This window comes from Ostrea edulis, chromosome 5, assembly GCF_947568905.1.
Source record: "Ostrea edulis chromosome 5, xbOstEdul1.1, whole genome shotgun sequence".
Classification (NCBI taxonomy): domain Eukaryota; kingdom Metazoa; phylum Mollusca; class Bivalvia; order Ostreida; family Ostreidae; genus Ostrea; species Ostrea edulis.
The window spans coordinates 2702012-2726275 of NC_079168.1; the positions used below are offsets into that span (position 1 = coordinate 2702012).

General features: G+C 36.1%; 1 protein-coding gene across 1 annotated transcript in view; it reads right to left on the minus strand.

Moving 5' to 3' along the window:
* Nucleotides 1-11903: 11903 nt before the first annotated feature.
* LOC130055200 (uncharacterized) overlaps nucleotides 11904-24264 on the minus strand; it is a 38502-nt gene continuing 26141 nt past the window's right edge. The window contains exons 3-5 of the mRNA XM_056167023.1: nucleotides 22631-22777; nucleotides 14177-14315; nucleotides 11904-14030 (exon numbers count right to left, since the gene is read on the minus strand). Coding sequence (XP_056022998.1) covers nucleotides 13417-14030; nucleotides 14177-14315; nucleotides 22631-22777 — 900 coding nt within the window. The 3' untranslated portion in view covers nucleotides 11904-13416. The remainder of the gene's footprint in view (nucleotides 14031-14176; nucleotides 14316-22630; nucleotides 22778-24264) is intronic.

Here is a 24264-nt window from a genome sequence, read left to right on the forward strand (position 1 = left end):
TTCATTCATATGTCGATTCGATATACCTCAGTGAACTCAAAATAAAAGAAACAACAGAGTTTTACATGTCTGCTTCATATTTGGATAGTTCATTGAATAAAGATGTTAACGGCAGACTAACATCACAATTTTAAGATAAACAGGATGACGTCAGCTTCTCCATCGTCAACTTCACATATTTGTGCAGTAATATTTTTTCACAACTTGCATATAGTATTCAATAAAAACCTTGGAGCATGTTCTGCATGTGATAATTTTTTAATCGATGCAGGTTACTGAGCACTAAATTGACAGGTTTTCAAAAGTATTGTTCAATGTCATCATATCGGAAATTCTATGACTGTTATAATGATCCTAATTGTAAGCACAAGCTCTCAGTGGGTCGAATGCTGTCTGACCTTGTTAGGCCGTTCTTTACAAATTGATTTTGACTGCGTATTACTCCGTTTACCTGATCAAGATATAGGGCTCTTGGCTGGTGTAAGCGGTCAATAGGGGATGCTTTCTCCTCCTAGGCACCTGATCCTACCTCTGGTGTGTCCAACTCGTAATTGTGTTTTCCTTGTGGGAATTATAAGATTGATCACTGTTCACTTGTTTACATGAAAAATGAATTCACAAAGTTTGGATGCTTTTCTGATTGAACGCATATTTCTCTGGCATAATTTACCTATATTCATATTTCTACTTTTGAAAATAAACGTCATTGCTACAAGTACATTTGTAAATATTTAAAACTGGACTTATGTATTAGATATTGGCATCTGGTGAGGAATTGAACTTTGTTCAACTTCGAATTCCCAAAGTAATCACGCACTGTGCGCATGAATATATTGTAAAGGACTTCAGTGTGGGTCCCTTAACATCCTCAGTTTTTTTTAATTAATGCTTGTCCAAAAAAACAAAAAACAAAACACACCATCCTCCAAACAATATGATGCTACAATAAAAAGCTAGAATTTAAAACAAAGAGAGCTTATTTCAAATTATTAGCTCCTGGTCCCACCTCTGGTGTGTCCAGGGGTCCGTGTTTGCCCAACTCTCTATTTTGTATTGCTAGTAGGAGTTGTCAGATTGATCACTGTTCGTTATCTTCACCTTTCATTAGCACCATATAAGCAATATGTTCGTTTTACATAGTGATATAAAACATGTACAGGTATGAGATTGATCACTCTTCCTTATCTTTACTTTTAATATTCACACAACCCTTTTCTTTAATTTATATTTGTTAACGAGTATCGTACCTAGGTACTTTAAGGACGAGCTGATTGCTGATTAGAGGGATTGACAATTAAGACATGCTCCATAATACGCTCGAGTTTCTGCTAAAAGTGAACGATTGAATACATCGTACCAATGGTTACTGCGCCAGTATAATGAAAATAAATCAATACCAAATTTAAATAGGCGAAATTACTTTGACTTGTACAGTAATTATTTCTTCTTTGAATGAACGCTCAGGAGAACATTCTGTACTTCGATTAAATCTAAGTCATTATATTAATATTGTAATGCAGGAGCCGGATCTTTCGTGTCCAATGATTTGAATTCCGCTACGCCGAACAAATATATCGACACCCTCTTAACACCCAGCATTACGTGCAGTACATCTTCCCATTTTGACTATTTCTTTACTACCTCCTACTGGGAGTAGATGGGATCCTTATCGAAATAAGATTGAATTTTTCTTTAATTCAGAATTTCTTGGGTATAAGTTGTCATATGCAAGGTGAAGATAACGAACAGTGATCCCTGGACACACTAGAGGTGGGATCAGGTACCCATATCTGTCTAAAATATGTCCGTCACTCATTCCTCTCAGTGAAACTCCTGTTACATTTAAGAGGTGGGAAATATTTTTGTATATGATTTGTATTTCTTTTAGATGTTTAATGAGCTTTTTGGAACTTTGACTAAGGTTCAGTGGATGCGAATAGGGTCCAGAAAGGGTTGGCTTCTTGTGAATGTTCATCACTGGAATTTCGCTTGTGCTATCTATCATTGATTATCTTGTAGATGTGTTATGACGCTCCGGATCATGCAGTTAACCTAATGTATTTCCGAATGAGAGGTCACAAGTCATTTATCTTTTCCTTTTTTTAATATTCCTAGTGTGAATTCTAGAACTAAGCGATAATATTCTCACCCTTTGTTTGCCTCTACACGAAAAGAAAGTTTATTTGAGGAATTTATCACACACTGTTATCGTTAGAAAATCTACTATACTACTGTATTCAGCCCAAAATGTTGTTGTAACATTTTGATTATCAAGGAATGAATCTGTCCTTGTAATTCAATAATTCCGTGGGGATCCGGGTTAGCATAGGGCCTCAGTTTCCCTTGCTTGTCGGAAGAGGCGACTAAATGGGGTGGTCTTTCGAATGAGACACAAAAACGGAGGCCCTGTGTCACAGCAGGTGTGGCACGATAAAGATATCTCCCTGCTTAAAGGCCGTAAGCGCTGAGCACAGGCTTACAAAGCTAAAATATACAAGAAACTACATTGCGTCGTCAAAACAGGAATAGCCGCACCCTGATGTTTACCTGTGAAACATAAACTTTTCTAGATACTAGTAAGTGAGCACATTATCTATATAGGTTGGTTGGTTGGTTGATTGATTGATCGTATACTGTTTAACGTCCCGCTCAAGAATTTTCACTCACATAGAGACGTCACCACTGCCAGTGAAAGGCTGCAAAATTAGGCCTATGCTCGGCGTTTATGGCCATTGAGCAGAGACGGATCTTTATCATGCCACACCTTCCATTTAGTCGCCTCTTACAACAAGCAAGGGGTACTGAGGACCTCACGGGACGACATTGAAGAAAATCAAACTTGCACCACACATAGAATGAGCAATTTTCAATAGCTAAAACTTGAAATTATTGGTTTTTAGTGAATTCAACCGAATGAATTGGATATTAGAATTAGCGAGGCCGAGCGACGGTATAAAATGCACGTAACAAAAGTCTTGGAAAGCTTTGATGGTGCAGAAATGAAATGTTTCGAACACCAAATTCATGAAATATTCATAAAACAATATTTTATAGCTGTTTCTCACTTCTCTCTCCAGGTTTATTTTTAGATTTAGGATGGGTGGGGGGTTTTTTTTGTCAGTGTGTTGCGTGCAAATTCGGGGGAAATAACGATATCAAAGGTGGCGAACGTTTAAAACACTGAATTTTACATGTTTGTTAATCACTAAGGTAATTTATCACGAAAACAGAATTTCTAATCAATATTCCGAAAACTTTGAGAATATAAACACCATAGAATTGGGACTTATTTGATTTTTAAATTTTCGTGAAGCGTTGATTGGTTCTATCTGTATATATATCGTTCTTTTTTACACTACCCATGACAACCAATATGGTATCCGGTCCATAAGATTAGATTGGGGACTAGACTATTTGACATCATAGATAGTTGCTTCTTCAATAGGAATGAAAAAATAAAAGAAATATTTTTATCTAGAGATCAGTCGTCACCCCAAAAATACTTTGTTAAAGACCACTCTGATTCCACGCACAAGTACTCTGAAGTTGAAAATAAAAAGATGCTGGAGTTCCTCATTGACAATATCTTCGTGGTCTTTGGTGATCAGGTCTTCCAACAGTCTGTTCGAATTTCCAAGGGTACTACTGTTGGAAGGATCTTTGATGAACGTTGGTTACAAGGAGGAATTGCACAGGATATTTTCTACAGCGTAACTAAGCATAAAAAGTCATCTCCCACACTGTCGTCATCTTAGTAAGTAAGTAAGTAATTTTTATTTAAAGTCGGAACTATATACAGGTAACAATAAACGTGAGCTAAGAACTCGTTAACCGACCATATAGCATAAAAAAACACACAAAGCACTAATGATATATAATTGCATGCATAGACATAAAAACAGAAATTTGAAATAAAACAGGACGCATACATGTATACGGATATCACAAGTCATGCATATATATACACAGGGAAAATAATCTCATCAGAATAGAGTAAAGAATACCCCCCTTTTGCAACAATTTTGTAATGTTACACAAAATATCCAGGGTAAAAGGAAATGGTTATTGTTTACACAGATCATAACAATACACATTCTGTGATCTACGAATTCCTCTAGGGTATATTTCAAATGATTCCCGCTTTTTGATAGTTTCAGTCGAACACCAGCTACATACAACCTTATAATTTTGTGTTTAAATGAGGTGCGTTATAAGGTCTTCAGTCACACATAAGGTAATCAGTCTATAAATACAATTTCGCTTGGAGTCACCAAACTTAATAACAAATGTTCAAATGAAGTTTGACATGTCCTTGTTTTCTAAGATCTGATAACAACATCCACTAATTTGTTTACATCCTCAGTCAAACGATCATCAGCTGATGAGGTGGAACATAAAGTTGGTTTCTCGTTTGCCTGGGGTGCCAACGGCCGGGACTTTGTCATCTGAAAGCGAGATAGTGCATCAGCAATCATGTTATTTCTATGACCAAGAATATATTTGGCATGTACAGTGAAATTATTATTATAACGAGGGAGGTGAAGAACGTTCGATTTTCCCTTATCAATTATATTCACAGTAGACATATTATCACATTAGAATAAAATACGTTTTCTGGACCACTCACTGTCCCACAAGACACACGCCATCACAACTGAGTAAAAATAGAAATAGCCTGAGATGATTCAAGAGAATTCACTGTTATAAATAAAGCACTAAGGATTGTACTTTATTCAAAGATTTGAAGACCATCCATGCTATACCTTGAACCTTACAAAGTAAGTCAAAAACAGGTCCATTCAGGTTAGGGTGTATACTATTTATGTCCTGTTTCCACCATGACTCAATATATTCAGGTCAGGTCATTAAAATTTCCCACATCATATTCACCTATGTTCATTGATGTGTGAAATGTTGTACAGAGAAAATCATATGCATGTTTATACATCTGCTACAAAGGCTTAACCTGGATGACCAAAAATACTGTGGACATTCCTTTAGAGTGACTTCTTCGACTGCAGCAGGTGTACAATATCATCTCATACAAACCATATGTAGATGGTCATCCAATCCGCAATTTCCGAGTTGTCCAATAGTTATTTCCCTTTGTTGAACTCTTCCGTACGATGAGAAGCAAAACATGTTTTCTTTACACATTCTTATCGTTGCGTTCATAACTTGCTTAAAGGGTAAGGCAACCCCAAACAATTTACATGATAAATGATGGATTGATTATATGATAAAAAAATTGGCATACTCTTCTGTTGATATACGGCCTAGATAAGTTTCATTACCAATTTGAAAACGTTAAAAATTGAAATTCCCGCCATCTATAGAGGTTGCCATGATGTGGAACTCTTTTGTATTAAAAACCACAAAAATCAATGATTTTGATGTCACACCGTCTGTTGCGGTATTGATGATATTCTAAGAGCATCAAAAATGGCATTGTGCATGTGGTAGATTTTAAGAATGAATAGGTTGATGCCTTCCTGTCAAGCTGTTAATTGCACTAATACATGTATATGCTAAGGGGAGATGGAAGGCGAAGATAACGAACAGTGATCAATCTCATAACTCCTACAAGCAATACAAAATAGATAGTTGGGCAAACACGGACCCCTGGACACACCAGAGGTGGGACCAGGTGCCTAGGAGGAGCAAGCATCCCCTGTCGACCGTTCACACCCGCCGTGAGCCCTATATCCTAATCAGGTAAACGGAGTTATCCGTAGACAGAATCAGTGTGCCAAGAACGGTCTAACAATCGGTATGAAACACGTCAGACAGTATTTGACCCATGTAAAGAAAGTTGTTTTTTTTTTCGAAATTCCTGAACCAACCAAGTCATCTGAAAAGAAATATGTAAACTGTGGATTCATCATTTGCATAATGACAATTTGAGGTTCGGGACATTTGTATGAAGAAACGTGTACCGTCTGCTTGGTTACTCGACTGAACGTCTTTTCTCAATTTCTTCTTGTGAAAGAACGGGCGTAAATCTATACGGCTCCAAAATTTGTCATGTTTACAGTGCTGTATGCTGATGAAATAAACCGGAAACGACAGTGTGACATCACACTGAAGTTAAACTTCAATGGCCGCTCTCTTAGCGGCGGGTAATTTAAAATATATGATTGGTTAATATTTATGTAATCGTTAAGCAAGGATTGTTGTTGTTAAAGACAGTCATTTACTATATCAGTAAGTAATACTTTATTCATATAAGCAACAATGTGGTTAAGGTTGCCTTTCCCTTTAAGGTTGTACACACACACACACCTTGAAAATTGGTTGGCACGGCCCCAACGATGTAGGCCTTTAGAGTAGTCAAAAGTAATTCTGCACTTTTAATTTTCACTGTATATTCATTACAACTTTCATATTTTAAAAACTTCGCAAATTTTTTATAATTAATACTATCATTATGAAATTATCAGTAAGTAATACTCTATTCATAAAAGCAACAATGTGGTAGGGTTGCCTTTTCATTTACAGAATGATAACCAGCTATCAAGCAACCACCCGAACTGCAGGGGAACTAACTTTGTATGTTGATGATTATAAAATAGCGCAAACAAAAATCAATAATCAACATCTTTATTTGATAAAAGTATCAATCGAGTAGAAGAGGAAACCAATTATTTAAAAATGATTAATAAATAGATTGATCACTGTTCGTTATCTTCATCTTTCATAAATCAATTTCAAATTTAATTCAATGGCCTAATTCAAATACATTATTCTTAATGCGGTCAGTTTAATGTATATCGGCGGCTGATGTCAGCAAAATGGTTGCTTTCATGATTTTAATCATTATTTACATAACTCGTCTATAACACGTGTATACATCTGGTACTCGACCAAGCGTTAAACAGAATACTGAACGTACCTCCACCACAGAAGAGCTCATATCTCAGAAACTGCATATTGTTACACTAAATATATAAGAACAATGAGGTAAGATATATCTAAGTTAAAATTTGTTTTAAAATTAAGTGCTTTGTATCTACCATTTCTTGGGGCTCTCATGTTTTCCTTGTATAACACTGCAAAAAACCGAGGCGCCGTGTCATAGCATGCGTGGCACGAAAAAGATCCCCATGCTCAAAGTCCGTTAGCGCCGAGCGTAGGCCTAAATTTTGCAGCCCTTTACTGGCAACTGTGACGTCTCCATATGAGTGAAAAATTCTTGAGTGGGACGTTAAACAATATACAATTACTCAATTTTTCTATTTATGAGAACAATCCTGAACTAATTTGATGCGCGCATCGATTAAATTATCGCGCGCAATATTTCAATAGATGCACGCATCATGATAAGTTTTTAAATCGAGACAGGCTACTGACAAACACGTTGACGTTACAGTCTCGTTTAAAGTCAGCATTTCTTTAAGGAATGAATATATTATCTTTTCGGTGGATGGAGGGATCCACGAACAAAAAAGACGGAAAACTGCATCATTGCGCGTAGCGCATGATGCAAAGTTTTTCATTCCTTATTATTTAAATATGTAAAGCATTGAGTTTGAGTGATAAAACATGATTTGAGTTCAATTAAAGATTTATTCTTGAACTACATTATATGACGCTTCGAAATTGGCGTAGTAATTTATGAAAACATCAACTGAAAATCAGAAATGGCGGCTTCCACGAACTGTTCACTTTTGACTCACAAACGGGTTCCTTGAGAACTGAAAGGCGCAGCTTTGAAAGGATGAGTTAGAGATGAATCCTGTGGATAGAAAATTGCTGGAACTTTGTTGAGTGTAACTGGCATTCACCTCAATGTTCGATGTCTGTACGAACGATAAGCGTGGGACATGTGCATGATGTGTCATGCGATCAGAGACCAGAGAAGTAGGGTTCTCTTGAGGGTTTCCAGGGGGACGAGTGAGTGTTGCAGAGGGTCTTGTAACTTTACTAGTGAATTACTAAGGCATTGCTTTTGATGATCACTGCAATCCCTGTTATAACTGCGTACAGACACCTCGTTCCGGTTCACTCTCATGAACATATACACGTAATATGTCGGAGTTCAAAACCATCCTCGTTAAGGGTTAGAATTGCAGTCGCTCTGAGACAGTGTGCGGTGTAATTTTGAGAGCATCCAGAATTTCTAGATATGTCGGACACGAATTTCGAAAACTAGTACGCTTTGACAGGCTAATTTGCTGCATGAACCACACTTTCTCTGATTGTGGAGACGCCATTGCGGCTTCGAACAGTGATTGAATAATAATGTGGCATTCGGGTCTGTGACATGAAGTTGTTGTAGGGTGCGAACTGGACAATTAATTGTCATTCCCCGTTCAGTACATTCGCTTATCCTGTGGAGCATAAGATGTGTTAAGACCACCCTGCCAATTCTTTTGGTTGGTTTCATGGGAGTTATATTTATTTTATTTTGCATAATTAATTGTTTATTTATCCTGAAAAGAACAACTTTAAAACTCTATCGATCCAAATAAATTCATCCAACAAAAACATTAACATATTAAAAATGATTCCCAATCTATAAATAGATCTATAAATAGACCATCCAGGGGAATCACCAACATTCCAATAGAAAGTAGTTCCAGTCATTTAATATTTTATTTTTCGGGGTATACGATATTCATATGATAATTCAACCAATTAAAAGGCGTGTAAACATGTAAAATTAAATGATATAACGATCTAATTTAAAGATGCAACCTGTCTTTTGGTCGAATGCTGTCTGACGTGTTTCATGAAAGGTGAAGATAACGCACAGTGATCAATCTCATAAATACCATAATCAATACAAAATAGAGAGTGGGACAAGCACGGACCCCTGGACACACCAGAGGTGGGATCAGATGCCTAGGAGGAGTAAGCATCTCCTGTCGACCGGTCACACCCGCCGTGAACCCTATATCTTGATTGGGTAAACGGAGTAGTCAAAATAGTCAAATCCATAGTCAGAATCAGTGTGTTAAGAACGGTCTAACAATCGGTATGAAACAAGTCAGACAGCATTTCAACCAACGATAGGTTGTATTAGCAAAATAGATCGTTATAAACGACCATAGAAGTTGCGAAATGCTGACTTTAAACAAGACTGTTGAAATCCCTGTACTATCAACTTGTTTGTCAGTAGTCTGCCTCGACTTAAAAACTGACCATACGTAAAATAAGCTCTTGCGTATCGAATCAGTTGAGAGATATAAACAATATATGCAGGTGATATTGGAATGATTGAATATTGTTTAACGTCCCTCTGGAGAATATTTCACTTATATGGAGACGTTACCATTACCGGTGGAGGGCTGCAAAATTTAGGCCTATGCTCGGCGCGTACGACTTTTGAGCAGGGAGGGATCTTTATCTTACCACACCTGCTGTGACACGGGACCTCGGTTTTTGCAGTCTCATCCGAAGGACCGCCCCATTTAGTCGCCTCTTACCACAAGCAAGGGGTACTTAGGACCTATTCCAACCCGGATCCCCATGGGAATGATAATGGAATATTGCTACATAAATATGGGAAGTTAACGATGGAGAAGCTGAAATCATCCCGTCTGTCACAAAGTTGAGATATCCAATTGTCCAGTCAAAGCAGATATAACCGGAACAAAATTGCAACATGATTAAATTTTATTTCATCACATATCATTATATATGCTGATAGGCACAACATACATGTATTAAGAATCTAAGGAAATCTACAGAGGAAAAAGTTGAAAATCGTGTTTTAATTTATCGCATGCCGAACAAATTCACCGTTGCAATTGTAGGCTTCCATAGACATGGTCATCTTGGCTATTGCACCCACAGTGAAGAACAAATTACAATTTTTGCGTGCTCCACACACTTCTCATGGTATATGGCGAGAGAAAATCAGTACATATTATAATATTAACATTTATTACTATTCACAAACTTAACATAAAAGTGCTACTCACTTTTATTCAGTTTGTGAGTAAAATGTCCGGAGTTTACACATCGATAAATTCTTCAAAAAGAATGTTTAATCCTATGATATTTTCATTTACATGTAAAGATAGTAATTTTCAGATGCAAAATAAAATATATTGGGTGTATGCCCCCCCCCCCCCCCCATTTTTATATAAGAATTGAACGGTAGAAATGTACGATTAAACTGATAAAATGAACCCATTCAGTGAAGGACCCCCACATACCCCTCCCCCGCACGATTTAGGATTTGGAAAGTTTGGACAAAATAACATTGAAAATGACAAAATGTAGACAAATTAACAGTGCAAAATGAAGGGATTGAATATTTGAATGTCTATGTCAGGACTCAATGTCTACCCCACACCCCCACCACCCCGGAGATAGAAATATAAGGATGACGTCCACAGTCCCTCACATGTATGTCTCTCGTTAAATACTGCACTATATTTTGTATAAATTTTGACATTCTATCTAAATAAAATGGACACATTTAAAATCTATGAAAACAGGCTTACACTATACAAACCGTGACAATAGCCCACGAAAACAGGCTTACACTATACAAATCGTGACAATAGCCCACGAAAACAGGCTTACACTATACAAACCGTGACAATAGCCCACGAAAACAGGCTTACACTATACAAACCGTGACAATAGCCCATAAAAACGGACTTACACTATACAAACCGTGACAATAGCCCACGAAAACGGACTTACACTATACAAACCGTGACAATAGCCCACGAAAACGGACTTACACTATACAAACCGTGACAATAGCCCACGAAAACAGGCTTACACTATACAAATCGTGACAATAGCCCACGAAAACAGGCTTACACTATACAAACCGTGACAATAGCCCACGAAAACAGGCTTACACTATACAAATCGTGACAATAGCCCACGAAAACGGACTTACACTATACAAACCGTGACAATAGCCCACGAAAACAGGCTTACACTATACAAACCGTGACAATAGCCCACGAAAACAGGCTTACACTATACAAACCGTGACAATAGCCCACGAAAACGGACTTACACTATACAAACCTTTGGGACGGTAGGGAACTGAGATACATGTACGTGTAATTTTCTCAGGTTGAGGGAATTTTCTTTGGTTGAGTGGATTCGGAGTAAAACCACTGAGAAAACTCGTGAAAACAATGGTGTATCAAATGCGTGGATGTATTTCAAAAGGGGATAACTTTAGATTTCAAACTGGTAAATTCTCAGTTTCCGCAAGTTTTTATTGACTATTCGAATAAAAAAAAAATTAGTGCAACGTCGACGGTATCGAATATTCGTTGACATCCCAAAGATATATATATATATATTATAAGAAAATTGTAGAGAAAATATATGGAAGCTTAAGTTGCTTTGAAATACGTTTTCGCTATGATTCTGATTTTCGAACAAAAGGACCAAATACTTATTTTTCCACAAAAAAAAAAAAATTTTCGTTTCAATTTTCAGGTTACAAATATATATTATAATATATATAAAACATATACACGAACAGCAAACTTCTCTCTTGGCAAATCAAAGAAAAGGCCATTACTATCTAGATGAATTGTATAATTAAATGGTCATGTTTCTCTTGACGTCGCTTATTTCTGCTAATTAATTGGGAACGCAACACGTAGCTTGCTGTGATGCAATATGATTGCAAACTGGAGGTAGCTTGTCATGTGGCGCTGTACCTTTGGATCATTTCCCTTCACCTCGTCACTTTAATAAGTTATTACAAATTGTATGTTCACCCATGAGGCGGGAGTATTGACAGACACTCACTGCAGTATTTTGATGACGCCTGGAATCCAATTAAAGACAAACACTTAGAACGTATGTCAATATATGTCACAGCCTTTCCCAGCCCCATATATTTCAAGTATTTGCATTTCTCCCGGTATATCGGATGCTTTTTATAGAGGGTCGAGTAATGGATGAGATCAGAATATATTCTTTTGTTTTATTTAGGACGGAAATGACGTGACTAAAAAGAAATTAGCATTGTTCATATACAGCAATAGTAAGTTGTCATTAACATTGATAAATATTTGGATGGAACATATTGTACAACATATCTAATGGCGTCAAATACAGCCCGATACATCTGTAAGCATTATACTGAGTTCAAAATATCGATCAATGTAGCAAAACGTAGGTAGAGCAGAGTTAATTTATACCAGCCGTTTCTGTACTTACTCAGTAACATCCCAGGATTATTTCCTTAGAAGACGACACATATATTACATTACAGTAATTATAAAACTCTTCACAGAGGCTGTTATTTCTATTTCATCGTGTTTTCAATTCTAAACACATTCATGATAAGAACTTGTTCAATACAATCAATCAAATGTAAATGAAAGGGATACTGGTGTGTTCACACTTTCTGTTCTATGAATCATGAATTTCTGCACATTCCAAGCTAAAGTGACGCTGATATTTCCTAATTCAAAATCATAGAAAATCCGCAAGGCTGTCCATTTCTTTGTCAGCTGAACTCTGAACATCAGTTCACTGTTAACAATTAGCGTTATAAAAGTTATAATATATAAAGTTTTTAGCCGAGTTGCAACGGAGTTGAACTCGGCTATTGGTTTGGTGATGCGGGCGGGCGGGCGGTTGGGCGTCAACAATTGGTTTCCGGATGATAACTCGAAAAGTTTACAATCTAATCTAATGAAACTTTGATATATTGTTGAGTACCAGGTAGGGAAGACCCCTATTGATTTTAGAAAAATGATCAAAGGTCAAGGTCACAGTGACCGAAAATAGAATGAAAATTTCAGGAAAATTTGGTTTCCGGATGATAACTCCGAAAGTTTAAATCCAAATCAAATGAAACTTAGATATATTGTTGGGTACTAGGTAAGGAAGACCCCTATTGATTTTGGAGAAAAAAGGTCAAAGGTCAAGGTCACAGTGACCGAATATAAAATGAAAATTTCAGAAATATTTGGTTTCCGGATGATAACTCAGAAAGTTTAAATCTGAATCAAATGATACTTGAAGATATTGTTATGTACCAGGTAAGGAAGACCCCTATTGACTTTGGAGAAAATAGGTCAAAGGTCAATGTCACAGTGACTGAAAATAGATTTAAAATTTCAAAAGGATTTTGGTTTCCGGAGGATAACTCGAAATTTTTTAATTTGAATCAAATGAAACTTGGATATATTGTTGGATACCAGCAAAGCAAGGCCCCTATTGATTTTGGAGAACAAAGGTCAAGGTCACAGTGACCGAATATAGATTGAAAACTTCAGACAAATATGGTTTCTGGACAGTAACTCGAAAAGTTTAAAACTGAAATTAGTTCTTCACAATTATAAATATACCACGTCATTCCTGACTTTACAATGTATCCCATGCAACTCGGCTCATGCACCCCTGGGTGTATGTATTGATTTTATTTTGTTAAACAATGAAATATTCATTTAAAGTTGGACCTTCTTAATATTTTCATCTTTCATACTTTGTTTTAAATAAGAGAAATAAAAATCGGCAAAACGTGAAAAGGTCTGGTAGAACAATCAAACTGGCGACGAAAATCAAAAGAACCATCCCCACTAACCCCACATAAACTACTTCCGGTCTGTTGTCCTGCACTGATATTTTGCTTCTTATGAAGCTGGATGTCGTTTTCTTAGGAACTGTTAGATTTTGCACAATGTCCGATAATCGGACATCAAGTTCCGCTTGCGTCATGGTATAATTATATCCCTTCACGCACGCACACGAGCAGGACTCTTCCAACGTTGTAATTGTTGTAGGTCGCGAGGAGGTCGTTGTTGAAATTGATGTTGTAGGAGTAATTGTCGTTGTAGACGCATGCGTAGTTGTAGTAGACGTCGTGGTTGGATCAGTTGTCGTTGTAGGCGCATGCGTAGTTGTAGTAGAAGTTGTGGTTGGATCAGTTGTCGTTGTAGGCGCATGCGTAGTTGTAGTAGAAGTTGTGGTTGGATCAGTTGTCGTTGTAGGCGCATGCGTAGTTGTAGTAGAAGTTGTGGTTGTCGAAGCTGTCGTTGTAGGCGCATGCGTAGTTGTAGTTGTTGTTGTCGAAGTTGTTGTGGTTACTGAATTTGATATGTTTCTTGTAATAATTCTATTGGTTAGTTTCAGGTGATGTTAGACAATAAACATAAAATTGTAAGATTTTGTTTCATAAATATAGAATATCAAGAAGTGACGCTAGCATATTAATGAAATTCCGTAAAATTACCTTCACACCCAATAACATCAAAGCGTAAACTGCAGTAACTTTCACACTCAGTTGGATACAGCCGAAGATAGCGCGCCTCGACCGCAGACGGAAGGTCGTTCCTCACTGATGTCGAACGGTCAGTGTTCGCGTTGAATGTCTGCAAGATATAGATTTGAACAATTACAAACATAGCCATGTATAACGGTTTTAATTGGATAGATTGAGGAATTGATAGAGTTGAAATGTAACGATAATTCTTAGTACATGTAAATAGTAATATTAAACTATAAAGAATTGAAACAATTTATTCAATTGCTATCTTATTTCATACACTGGTACATGTATTCATGTATTCATTGAGCATCTTAAATTACTTTAAAAAGTAATCGTTTTAAAACTTTCATCTGTTAATGAGCCCTTAAATTTCACTATTTCCAACCATATATGATAAAAACAACTCCATATCAACCCTTGACGAATATCAGTCCGAGCGCCGTAGTCATTCTCTATATACATGTATTTCTATCAATCTGTGCCACGTGGCATTAGAATGTCGTGGTTCAGGGCATAGATGTATATTAAGGTTTCCGGTGTAGAATAAACAATGCAATGCTACCAGAAGTTGCATTGGCTTGTCAGTATAAACGTAACAGATTATTTTTATTTTTATCTACATGTACTTACATGCAAAATCAGGGATATTTTTTAACTAGATGATTTAAAACATTAACTTTTAAAAAATGAATTGTTCCAAATTGGTCATTATTGCAAAAAGCATATTACAAATATATGTTGTATTTATACGAGAGGTCCACAGCGCTCATTAGAACAATCTAGTCACACATTGAAGAGGAAAGTTTTATATATGTTGTATTTATACGAGAGCTCCACAGCGCTCATTAGAACAATCTAGTCACACATTGAAGAGGAAAGTTTTCAATCTGATTGTAGTTACCGGATGTTATAACGCGATCACAACGATAATCAATAGTCATTGGAACACTCTGCTCATACAGCTCGTAAGCTTGTTTTGTTTATTTGTTTTACTTCCCTTCTAGAATCATTCACACATATCGAGGTCAACGATCCTTGACCAGGTCCATAATCTTAAAAGTCAATAATATACAATTAATCACCCATCATCAGGTCAACATGAAAAAATGAGAACCCGAGACTGATCCACGAAGTGACCTTAGCAATGTCGCGCAGGACAGAACTGTCTAAGATTGGGGTTTTATTCACTCGACATAATCATTGCATTTTAATTTACAATGTTATTTTAAATCGATTCGTACGCGGTCAAATTTCAGCGTTCATTAATGATAATGACCCGTCAATATATTGCACATGCAGTGATTCGGAGGTCATCATTGCAGTCGGCAGTGCATTTTGAAGTCATTATTGAATTTTAAAGACTTTTCGTCAGCCAATCGGATTTGAAAATTAATAATAGAGGTATAATAATTTACATTATAAATCCATGTTACCGGAAAGCTGCGATATACTGTGGATTCCGAAATGCATGTTTATGCGAGGAATTTATTTTCGGATAATTCAGCGAAATAAAATCATGCACCCACTTTCATTTGTATATTGCTGAAAGATACAACTTGACAGACCAGTTTACTCGCGAATTCATATTCCCGCTATTTATGTCTCAATATTAATTAAGGACTCGTGTAAAATAAAGAATCTACAGTATTACAGGATGTACCTATGTATTACAGAATTGTAGTCGAATATTACAGGATTGTAGTCATATATTACAGATTTGTAGTCATATATTACAGAATTGTAGTCATTTGTTACAGTATTGTAATCATATATTACAGGATTGTAGTCAGATATTACAGGAATGTAGTCATATACTACAGGATTATAGATATATAATACGGGATTGTAGTCATTTGTTACAGTATTGTAATAATATATTACAGGATTGTAGACATATATTACAGGATTGTAGTCATATATTACAGAATTGTAGTCATTTGTTACAGTATTGTAATCATATATTACAGGATTGTAGACATATATTACAGGATTGTAGTCATATATTACAGAATTGTAGTCATTTGTTACAGTATTGTAATCATATATTACAGGATTGTAGTCAGATATTACAGGACTGTAGTCATTTGTTACAGGATTGTAGTCATATATTACATGATTGTATAGACTGTATATTATAGTAACCTGACTTTGTGTTACAGTAATATCATTGTATACTGATGTAGGTAACTGTTTATTACAGATTGTATACCTATAAAAAGGACTATAACGTAAATATACTTATAACTGTAAATCATAGCAGTGTACTTGTATTTTACTTTATTTTATAGCAATGTAGCAATGAAATATTTGAATTGTGATTGTATATGACAGAATTGTGATTGTATGTGACAGAATTGTGATTGTTATGACAGAATTGTGATTGCATGTGACAGAATTGTGATTGTTATGACAGAATTGTGATTGTATGTGACAGAATTGTGATTGTTATGACAGAATTGTGATTCTATGACAGAATTATGATTGTATGTGACAAAATTGTGATTCTATGACAGAATTGTGATTGTATGACAGAATTGTGATTGTATATGACAGAAATGTAGCCGCATTGTAATCACCGGATTGTACAAGTATTGCAAACGTTTAGCTGTATATCAGTAGTCAGGATTCTTCAGTGTGCTATTGATTTGACTGTACTTTAATAGCGCGGTTAAAAATGTGTATTTTTACTTCTCCTTTGTAATAAATGTTTTAGCGTTGGTTATGCAGACAGGGAGAAATCGATCAGGTGTAAAATTTGCGGTATTTTCCAATTCTTTACCTTATACTTCATTACAGTAAAACAAATTAAATTCTTGTCTACAAGCACAGCGCTTATCACCACATCTATTATTGAAAGGTTATTTTGAATTCAATGTGACCTTGGAGCATACCCCCACTGTCCACCAATACAATCGATCTTTGTTATATTTTTCTTTGGCATAAAACAGTTGGTTCCATTTTGTATGAGAATTAAGAATAAAAGTCTACAGTTCTTTCATGGGTGCATTGCAGAGTTGACATTAATCTTCGTCTCTCTGTGAATACAGTGCTCGCCACTCTCTCTGTGTGTGGTAGGCATACGCTGTTTATCATTTTGTCTCTCTATGAATAACAGTGCCAGTCACTCTCATTGTGGTGTGGCATAAACTATATATCACTTTAATGCACTTCATCTCTAAAGGAGTAGAGTTCCTTGAGGGGGTACTATTTGACCCAAGAAATCTGATATCACTTTTCAGAGAATAAGTGTCAATAGCAGCATATGAAGCTGTTAACGTCCAAGTTTCAACACTGTATGATAAATAGTTGATAGGAATTGCAAACAAGAATGAGATTCTAAATGTTTCGCGTCCGGAAAATACATGTATTGGTAAATCACGTGTTCTTGGTTGATTTGTACATGTATAATTGATGATCACCCATGCAAGATTTATCACTACACAGTATACCTTTTCAGCTCGCCTGAGATAAACACTCAAGTGAGTTTTTCTGATCATCTGTTGTCCGTCGTTCATTTATCCGTCTGTCTGTAAAATTTACACATTTTCTAATTCTCCAGAATCACTGTGTCAATTCAACCAAAATTTCCATAAAACATCATTTTAAATGGAATCAATTTTGTATTCTTAATAACAAATTATGAGATCGTTCATTCTTCGTTATCTTACCCTTTCAAATCATGGACACGGTGATTGGGTGGTACTACAATATAGGGGAAAATCCTTAAAAATATTTTTCTCATGAACAGTAAAGCCATTGGTTCAGCTAAACTATAAGGTCAAGTGAGAGTTTATCATCAGCTGTTGTCCGGCGTCCATCTGCCCATTCGACCGTCTTTACATATTTTAACTTCTTGTCTAGAACTGGGACAATTTCAATATGGAGCATTTTTCGGTAAAGGGGATTCAAAATTGTTCAAATGAAGGTTCATATCCTTTTCAAAGGGGAGGTAATCAAGAAATAGTGGAAATATGGTGGTATCTTTTAAAAATCGTCTAGTAAAACAACCCACTGGGTTAGAAAAGACCAATGTTATGAGAAAGATTTCCTAAGGAATGCCGATTCAAGAACCACGGAGGGTAAGGTGTAGTCACAAGCGGATCAATGTTAACTAGAGATATTTAAATTTAAATCCTCTCACGAAAAACAGGGCCATGATGAAAGATGAAGGTAACAAACGGTGCTCAATCTCATAACTCCTCTAAGGAATACAAAATAGAGAGTTGGGCAAACACGGACCCCTGGACACACCAGAGGTGAGATCAGGTGCTTAGGAGGAGTAAACATCCCCAGTTAACAGGTCATACCCGTTGTGAGCCCTATATCTTGATCGGGTAAACGGAGTTATCAGTAGTCAAAATCAGTGTACCAGGAACAGTCTAACAATCGGTATGAAACGCATCAGACAGCATTTGCCCCAATGTTAAGTTGTATTGGCAAACTAAATCATTATAACGACCATAGAATTTGCGAAATGCTGACTTTAAACGAGACTGTTGAAATCCCTGTAACATCAATTTGTTTGGTCAGTAGCCTGCCTCGATTTAAAAACTGATCATATGCTGATTTCAGCTTCTCCGTCGTCAACTTCCCATATTTATGTAGCAATAATCCATTATCACTTCACTTGCATATGGTGTTTATATCTCTCAATTGATTCGATACGCAAGAACTTGTTCTGCGTATGATCAGTTTACATGTAAGTCGATTGTATTGTTTAGGTTATTTTAAGGGTATTTGCCACTGACTCTCTTATAAGTCGGCAAACTGTTTTGCCAGAATCGATTGACAATCTCTAAATAAATGTTTTGACTTCTGTTACAAATAATATTTTGGAATATGATATTGATAGTTAGCCTTTTATTCTCAACAAACAAGACATCTACCTTCTCGTTTATATCGTCCATGTTTTGTTTAAAAGAGTTATATCCCTTTTAAAACAGTTTTATGTAGTTTGAACACCGATCCCGATTGTCTATTCTACCTTACATATCTATCGGAACTTCTCGAATGTGTCGCAATTCCCAAGTAAAATAAAAATCTAAGTTGTATAAGTTTATTTAAAGAGGTTCGCACCTGAGATTTGGAATGATGACAGTTTTTTGGGAAGTGGTTTTTTTTTTATTATTTAAAACTACATTGAAGGAAAATTAGGAAATTAAAAAGAAAACAACTGGAGTCGCAATGCTTGTTATTGAGCTACAGTGTTCTAAACATGACCTTTTTGCACTTAAGATTGACTCAAGATCAATTTTAAATTAATTTATGCACATTCCCATATCAAACTTTGATGTCCTATTGTGGACCCAGCCTACTCCTCAAGATCGAATTTTAATCACTTAAACTTGATTTATCTGTTGGTGTCAACACAACATAAGCAACATAAATCAATCATTACATAAAATAAATACATATTCATGTCTTCTAACAATACAGATAAAAAAAAGTTTCATACAATTGATGGAAATAATGACCTTTTTGCACTTTATATACGAAATACAAATACATGATATCAAATTTTGAGAGTTTAAAAGGACATATTAGGAGTAATGTCAATTTCTAAAATTTTACATAAGTTTTGAGTAAATTAATTTGAATTTTTTAAAGAATCGTTGTTCTGTTTGGAAAAATATATCAACAAAATTAATAAATTACAACATTTGAACTAGTTCTAAGTCTGAACTACTTGTATCATAAATGATGAAACTGAAATACTTGTATAGGAGTATAGAACTAGAAGATATACCGGATGATGTTGTGTGATACCGTATGATGGTGGCCTTGTAATGTCTGTTATTATATTTTTGCGGAATGAATTGATTGAGATGGCTTCTCTGGCTTCTACATTTAATAAACTCCACTGTTTTACGGAATCAGGTACAAATGATTTTTTGAATAACTCTAATCTGCATCTTGGAATATAAAAATGATCTTTGTTTCGTGTATTATAACGGGATATATTTTCAGGTCTATGTAGAATAATTTCATTTAAATAGTGGGGGCGCTACCATTGCAAATTTCAAACATGGTAGTCATTTTTGCGATATACCGTCTACTTTTGTAAAGTTTGCCAGCCTGTTTCTGAGTAATGGGATTCTCCAGATGCAAAAATAGGAAGACCATTTACAATTCTAGCTGCACATAATTGTACTTTTTCAAGCTTATCAGTATCGTGAATAGAACAGCCATCCGAAACAACTGAAGCATATTCAAGAGTAGGTCTCAATCGGAGTAGGTCTAATAAATGCTATGTACAATTTTGATAGATGTTTTCTACCAATTTTGAACTTAAGCTTTTTTTAAAAGCCCTATTTTTTAATAAGATTTGTCAACTATGGAATCAATGTATGAAGACTAACTGAGGTTATGTGACAATAATAAGCCTAGATGACGATGGACTGGAACACACTCCAGTCTATCACCTTGAAAAAATAATTTTGGTAGAATGGAGTTATTGAGAATAGAATAGAGAAACGTCGTTTTAAATGATAATCCGAAAACCTTCTTGCACATCTATAGGACACCAACAATATACCTTCCAAAAGATTATTTGGCTACTGCGTAAATTGTATGGGAACCAAGTTTTCTTTCTGAAAAAATGTCGTTTTTCGACCAGCATTTGGGCCCGAGGGTGAAAATGAAAATTCTGAAACCTTATTGCACATCTAAAGGACACCATCAATCATCTTCCAAAAGATTATTTGACTACTGCGTAAAAAAGTGAGATGTATTATGGAAACCAGGTTTTTATAGAAAAACTTACAGAAAAACGTCGTTTTTCGATCCCACCCCTCCGAGTGAGCAGGGTAACAACTGTATACCCGAACGTTAGAAAGTGCGGGTATAGATAGCGTGAGTCATTCAAAAATATTCTTTTAAAAAAAACGACACAAGGCCGGAAAAGAACGCTTCCTGACAAGATGTAGATTGAGGTGGGTTTTTATTTTAAATCATGGTCCCCGGGGATAGGGTGGTACCGCAATAGGGGATCAAAGTTTTACATGGAAATACTAAAAAAATCTTTAAAAATCCTATTCTCAATAACAGTAGGGTCATTAATAATCTTATCATTATGTAAGCATCCCAAGGTAGTGCAGAGTGAAGTCCAAATCATGACCGTCAGGATAGGATGGGACCACAAGAGTGGCTAAGTATCTATTAAGAAAGTTACATGTAGCTCCTGGGCTTTTGAGCACAACTGCGAAGGATGCTAAAACTAAGTATTCACTGGTTCAATACTGATACCATTGGTGCAAATATATAACAAACTTATTACTGAACTCTATCCAGTTGAGCATTTGGTGTCAATTCAAATTTTGAAAGCGTTTGGCAGGGACTATATTTTGTGGCGCAAGGATTGATTAATCAAAACGTTCTAAATCTGCATGGTATTACAGTTTCTGTTTCACCAACAAGAGAGGATCAACATTTTTATAGGAATATATGGGGAAACATTTTTAAAAATCTTCTCAAGAACAGAAGAGTCATGATTAGCCCAAAGGCACTAGACGTTTTAGATATCTATAATAAAAAAAATGTCTTCCTATAAACAGAATATTCACAATATCACGCTGCCATCTTGATTTTCTTTTTTACTGGCTACATCAATTGCAATTTTCGGCGAAAAGTTTGGATTAACCATATCAATATGCAAGGATCTTCAGGTATGGTGCAAATTCAAATATGCTCAATTCAGGGGGCCCAGGAGTAGGCTGGGCCCATAATAGGGCATCAAAGTTACACATGAAGTTAATTTAAACGAATTCTTTACCAAGATTAGCAGGGCCACACTAAATCATATAAAACAATCCCTAAATTGTGTGGATTAAAGTTTTTTATGCCCCCGTGACTAAAGTCGGGGAAATGTTGTTTTCGTTCTGCCTGTTTGAAACTTGACCCTTGCTCATAACTTTCGAATGGTTAGCGCTAGGATTTTCATTTTTCACCTGCGCATTCCTTGTGAATAACCTTTCTTTTAGTACCAAGGATTTAATCTTGTGACCTTCACCTTGGAGTTTGACCTACTTTTAAGAGGACCTAACATAACCAATATCTCATGTTTTGTAAATAGATTCCTTATGGCAGGGAATTCCATTTCATGTAATGATGTTGACCTTGTGACATTTCATGTATATTTCTTGTGACGAGACCTTTCTCTTGGTATCAACGTCTTTGATCTTGTTATCTTAATCTTGGATTTTGACCTAGGTTAGGGTCACAATTTAGGGTCAAAATCATTCTTGGGAATAAGTCACAACAGCAGGGACAAGGTGACTCATGTGAGCGACGCGGCGTACGAGCCTTGTATTTTACGTATGTTAAGAAATTCATAACAGTAGCACTTCAGAGCTGATTGACGATTATAAATAGAAGTCTGGCTGAAAACACAGCTGACACGCGTCATTCTTACTAACGTACATCATCCGGGCTCTTTGATACGGTTGTCCATGTTGATAACGTGTCGCTGTACTTTATTTGATATTTTTTCACCCATTCATTCAATCGCTTGTCGCCCAGCCCTTTCGTTGTCACCGCTATTATCCTCACTGCTTTTCCAAAGTCAGCCTGAAAAAGATTTACAATATATAGACTTGTCTAGATGGTCAAGCGGTATATATAGAGCGCTGATTACATGCTGCTAGGAGATTTGGTTCCTCGCAGGTCGTGAGTTCAACTTCGGGTAGGGATAGAAGTAGGTATCCAAATAAAATGAAGTGAAATTTTCTGTACTTTATAACTATGTTTTATTTAAGAGATCCTGATGGTCAATCTTTACACAGAGTTCTCGTTCCTTGCTCTCACATACACCTCTGTCAACGTTTCGAGGGTTTTACAAGATTCTTGTAAAATGGCAAGTATGCTCAAATAAAGTATGGTTTCGACTTCAGTTACAAAAATATACGTAAATGAATAAATACTGAGCAGATGTTAAGTCTCTTTGTGACACAAGAAGCATTGATTTGGGTTGGAGTGTGGATATTGGGTTGTTCTATTGCACCAGGCCTATACATAGGTACATGAAGAATGAATAGTAATGGGGAAAAACTACAAACAGCTGCTTGTCCTACATTTTCCCGATATTTTATAAAGTAGTTCTTAGTTTTATTAGCCTTAAAAAAGTGGATTTACATATGGAATAACATTGCTTATTTTGAGACGTTGACAGTATATGTGAGTGTAAGGAACGATAACTCTGGGTAGCGATTGCCCTATGGTGTGACACTCCAGAGTGCGATAATCCAAACTCATGCACAAAAGTAGTTAAATAACGGTGTAACAATTGGTATGAAGCACGTCAGACAGCATTCAACCTAACTGCAACAAGATTCATCAAGGCTGGATATTTAGACTGACGCCTCTTCCGAAGATCTCGCTGAGATTACATTCAACCCAGAGATATATTGTATTTGCAAATTAGATCATTATTATAATAAAGATCATAGAATTTGCAAAATGTTGATTTTTGATCTGGATATACGGCTAACGGCGGGTCTGATACACTTATTCCTCCTAGGTACCTGGCCCCACCTTTGATGTGTCCAGGGATCCGTGTTTGCCCAACACTCTATTTTGTATTGCTTATAGGAGTTTTGAGATTGATCACTGTTTGTTATCTTCACTTTTCATCCATGAAAGTGTAACGTCTCTGGGTTCGTTTTGGGATTCGGCTATTCTACCTGAATAGATCAGCAAAACATATTTCTCAATCTCAGACTTAAATTACAAGTATTTACATAATAATCACTGCGTTTCTCTGTAGCGCACGCACTTATCAGGGCCTTAAGCGTATGCGCTTTTCAAGGACTAAAGCGCTCTAGCTTCACTTCAGTATACAAGCCAGCTAAACAGTATATATTTATATACTCAAAGTCTCGAAAGCCTATTTCAGGCACGTAAGACTTTATTCAGTTTATACTTACAAAACCTTATTTTTCTCTGGCTACCTTTCACCCCGTCCGTCAGACACAGAATGCTTATCATCCCGATTGTCTCGGCTTATATAGTACCCAGGTATCACGTGACCTCCGATAACCTAAAGGAATGACGAATGT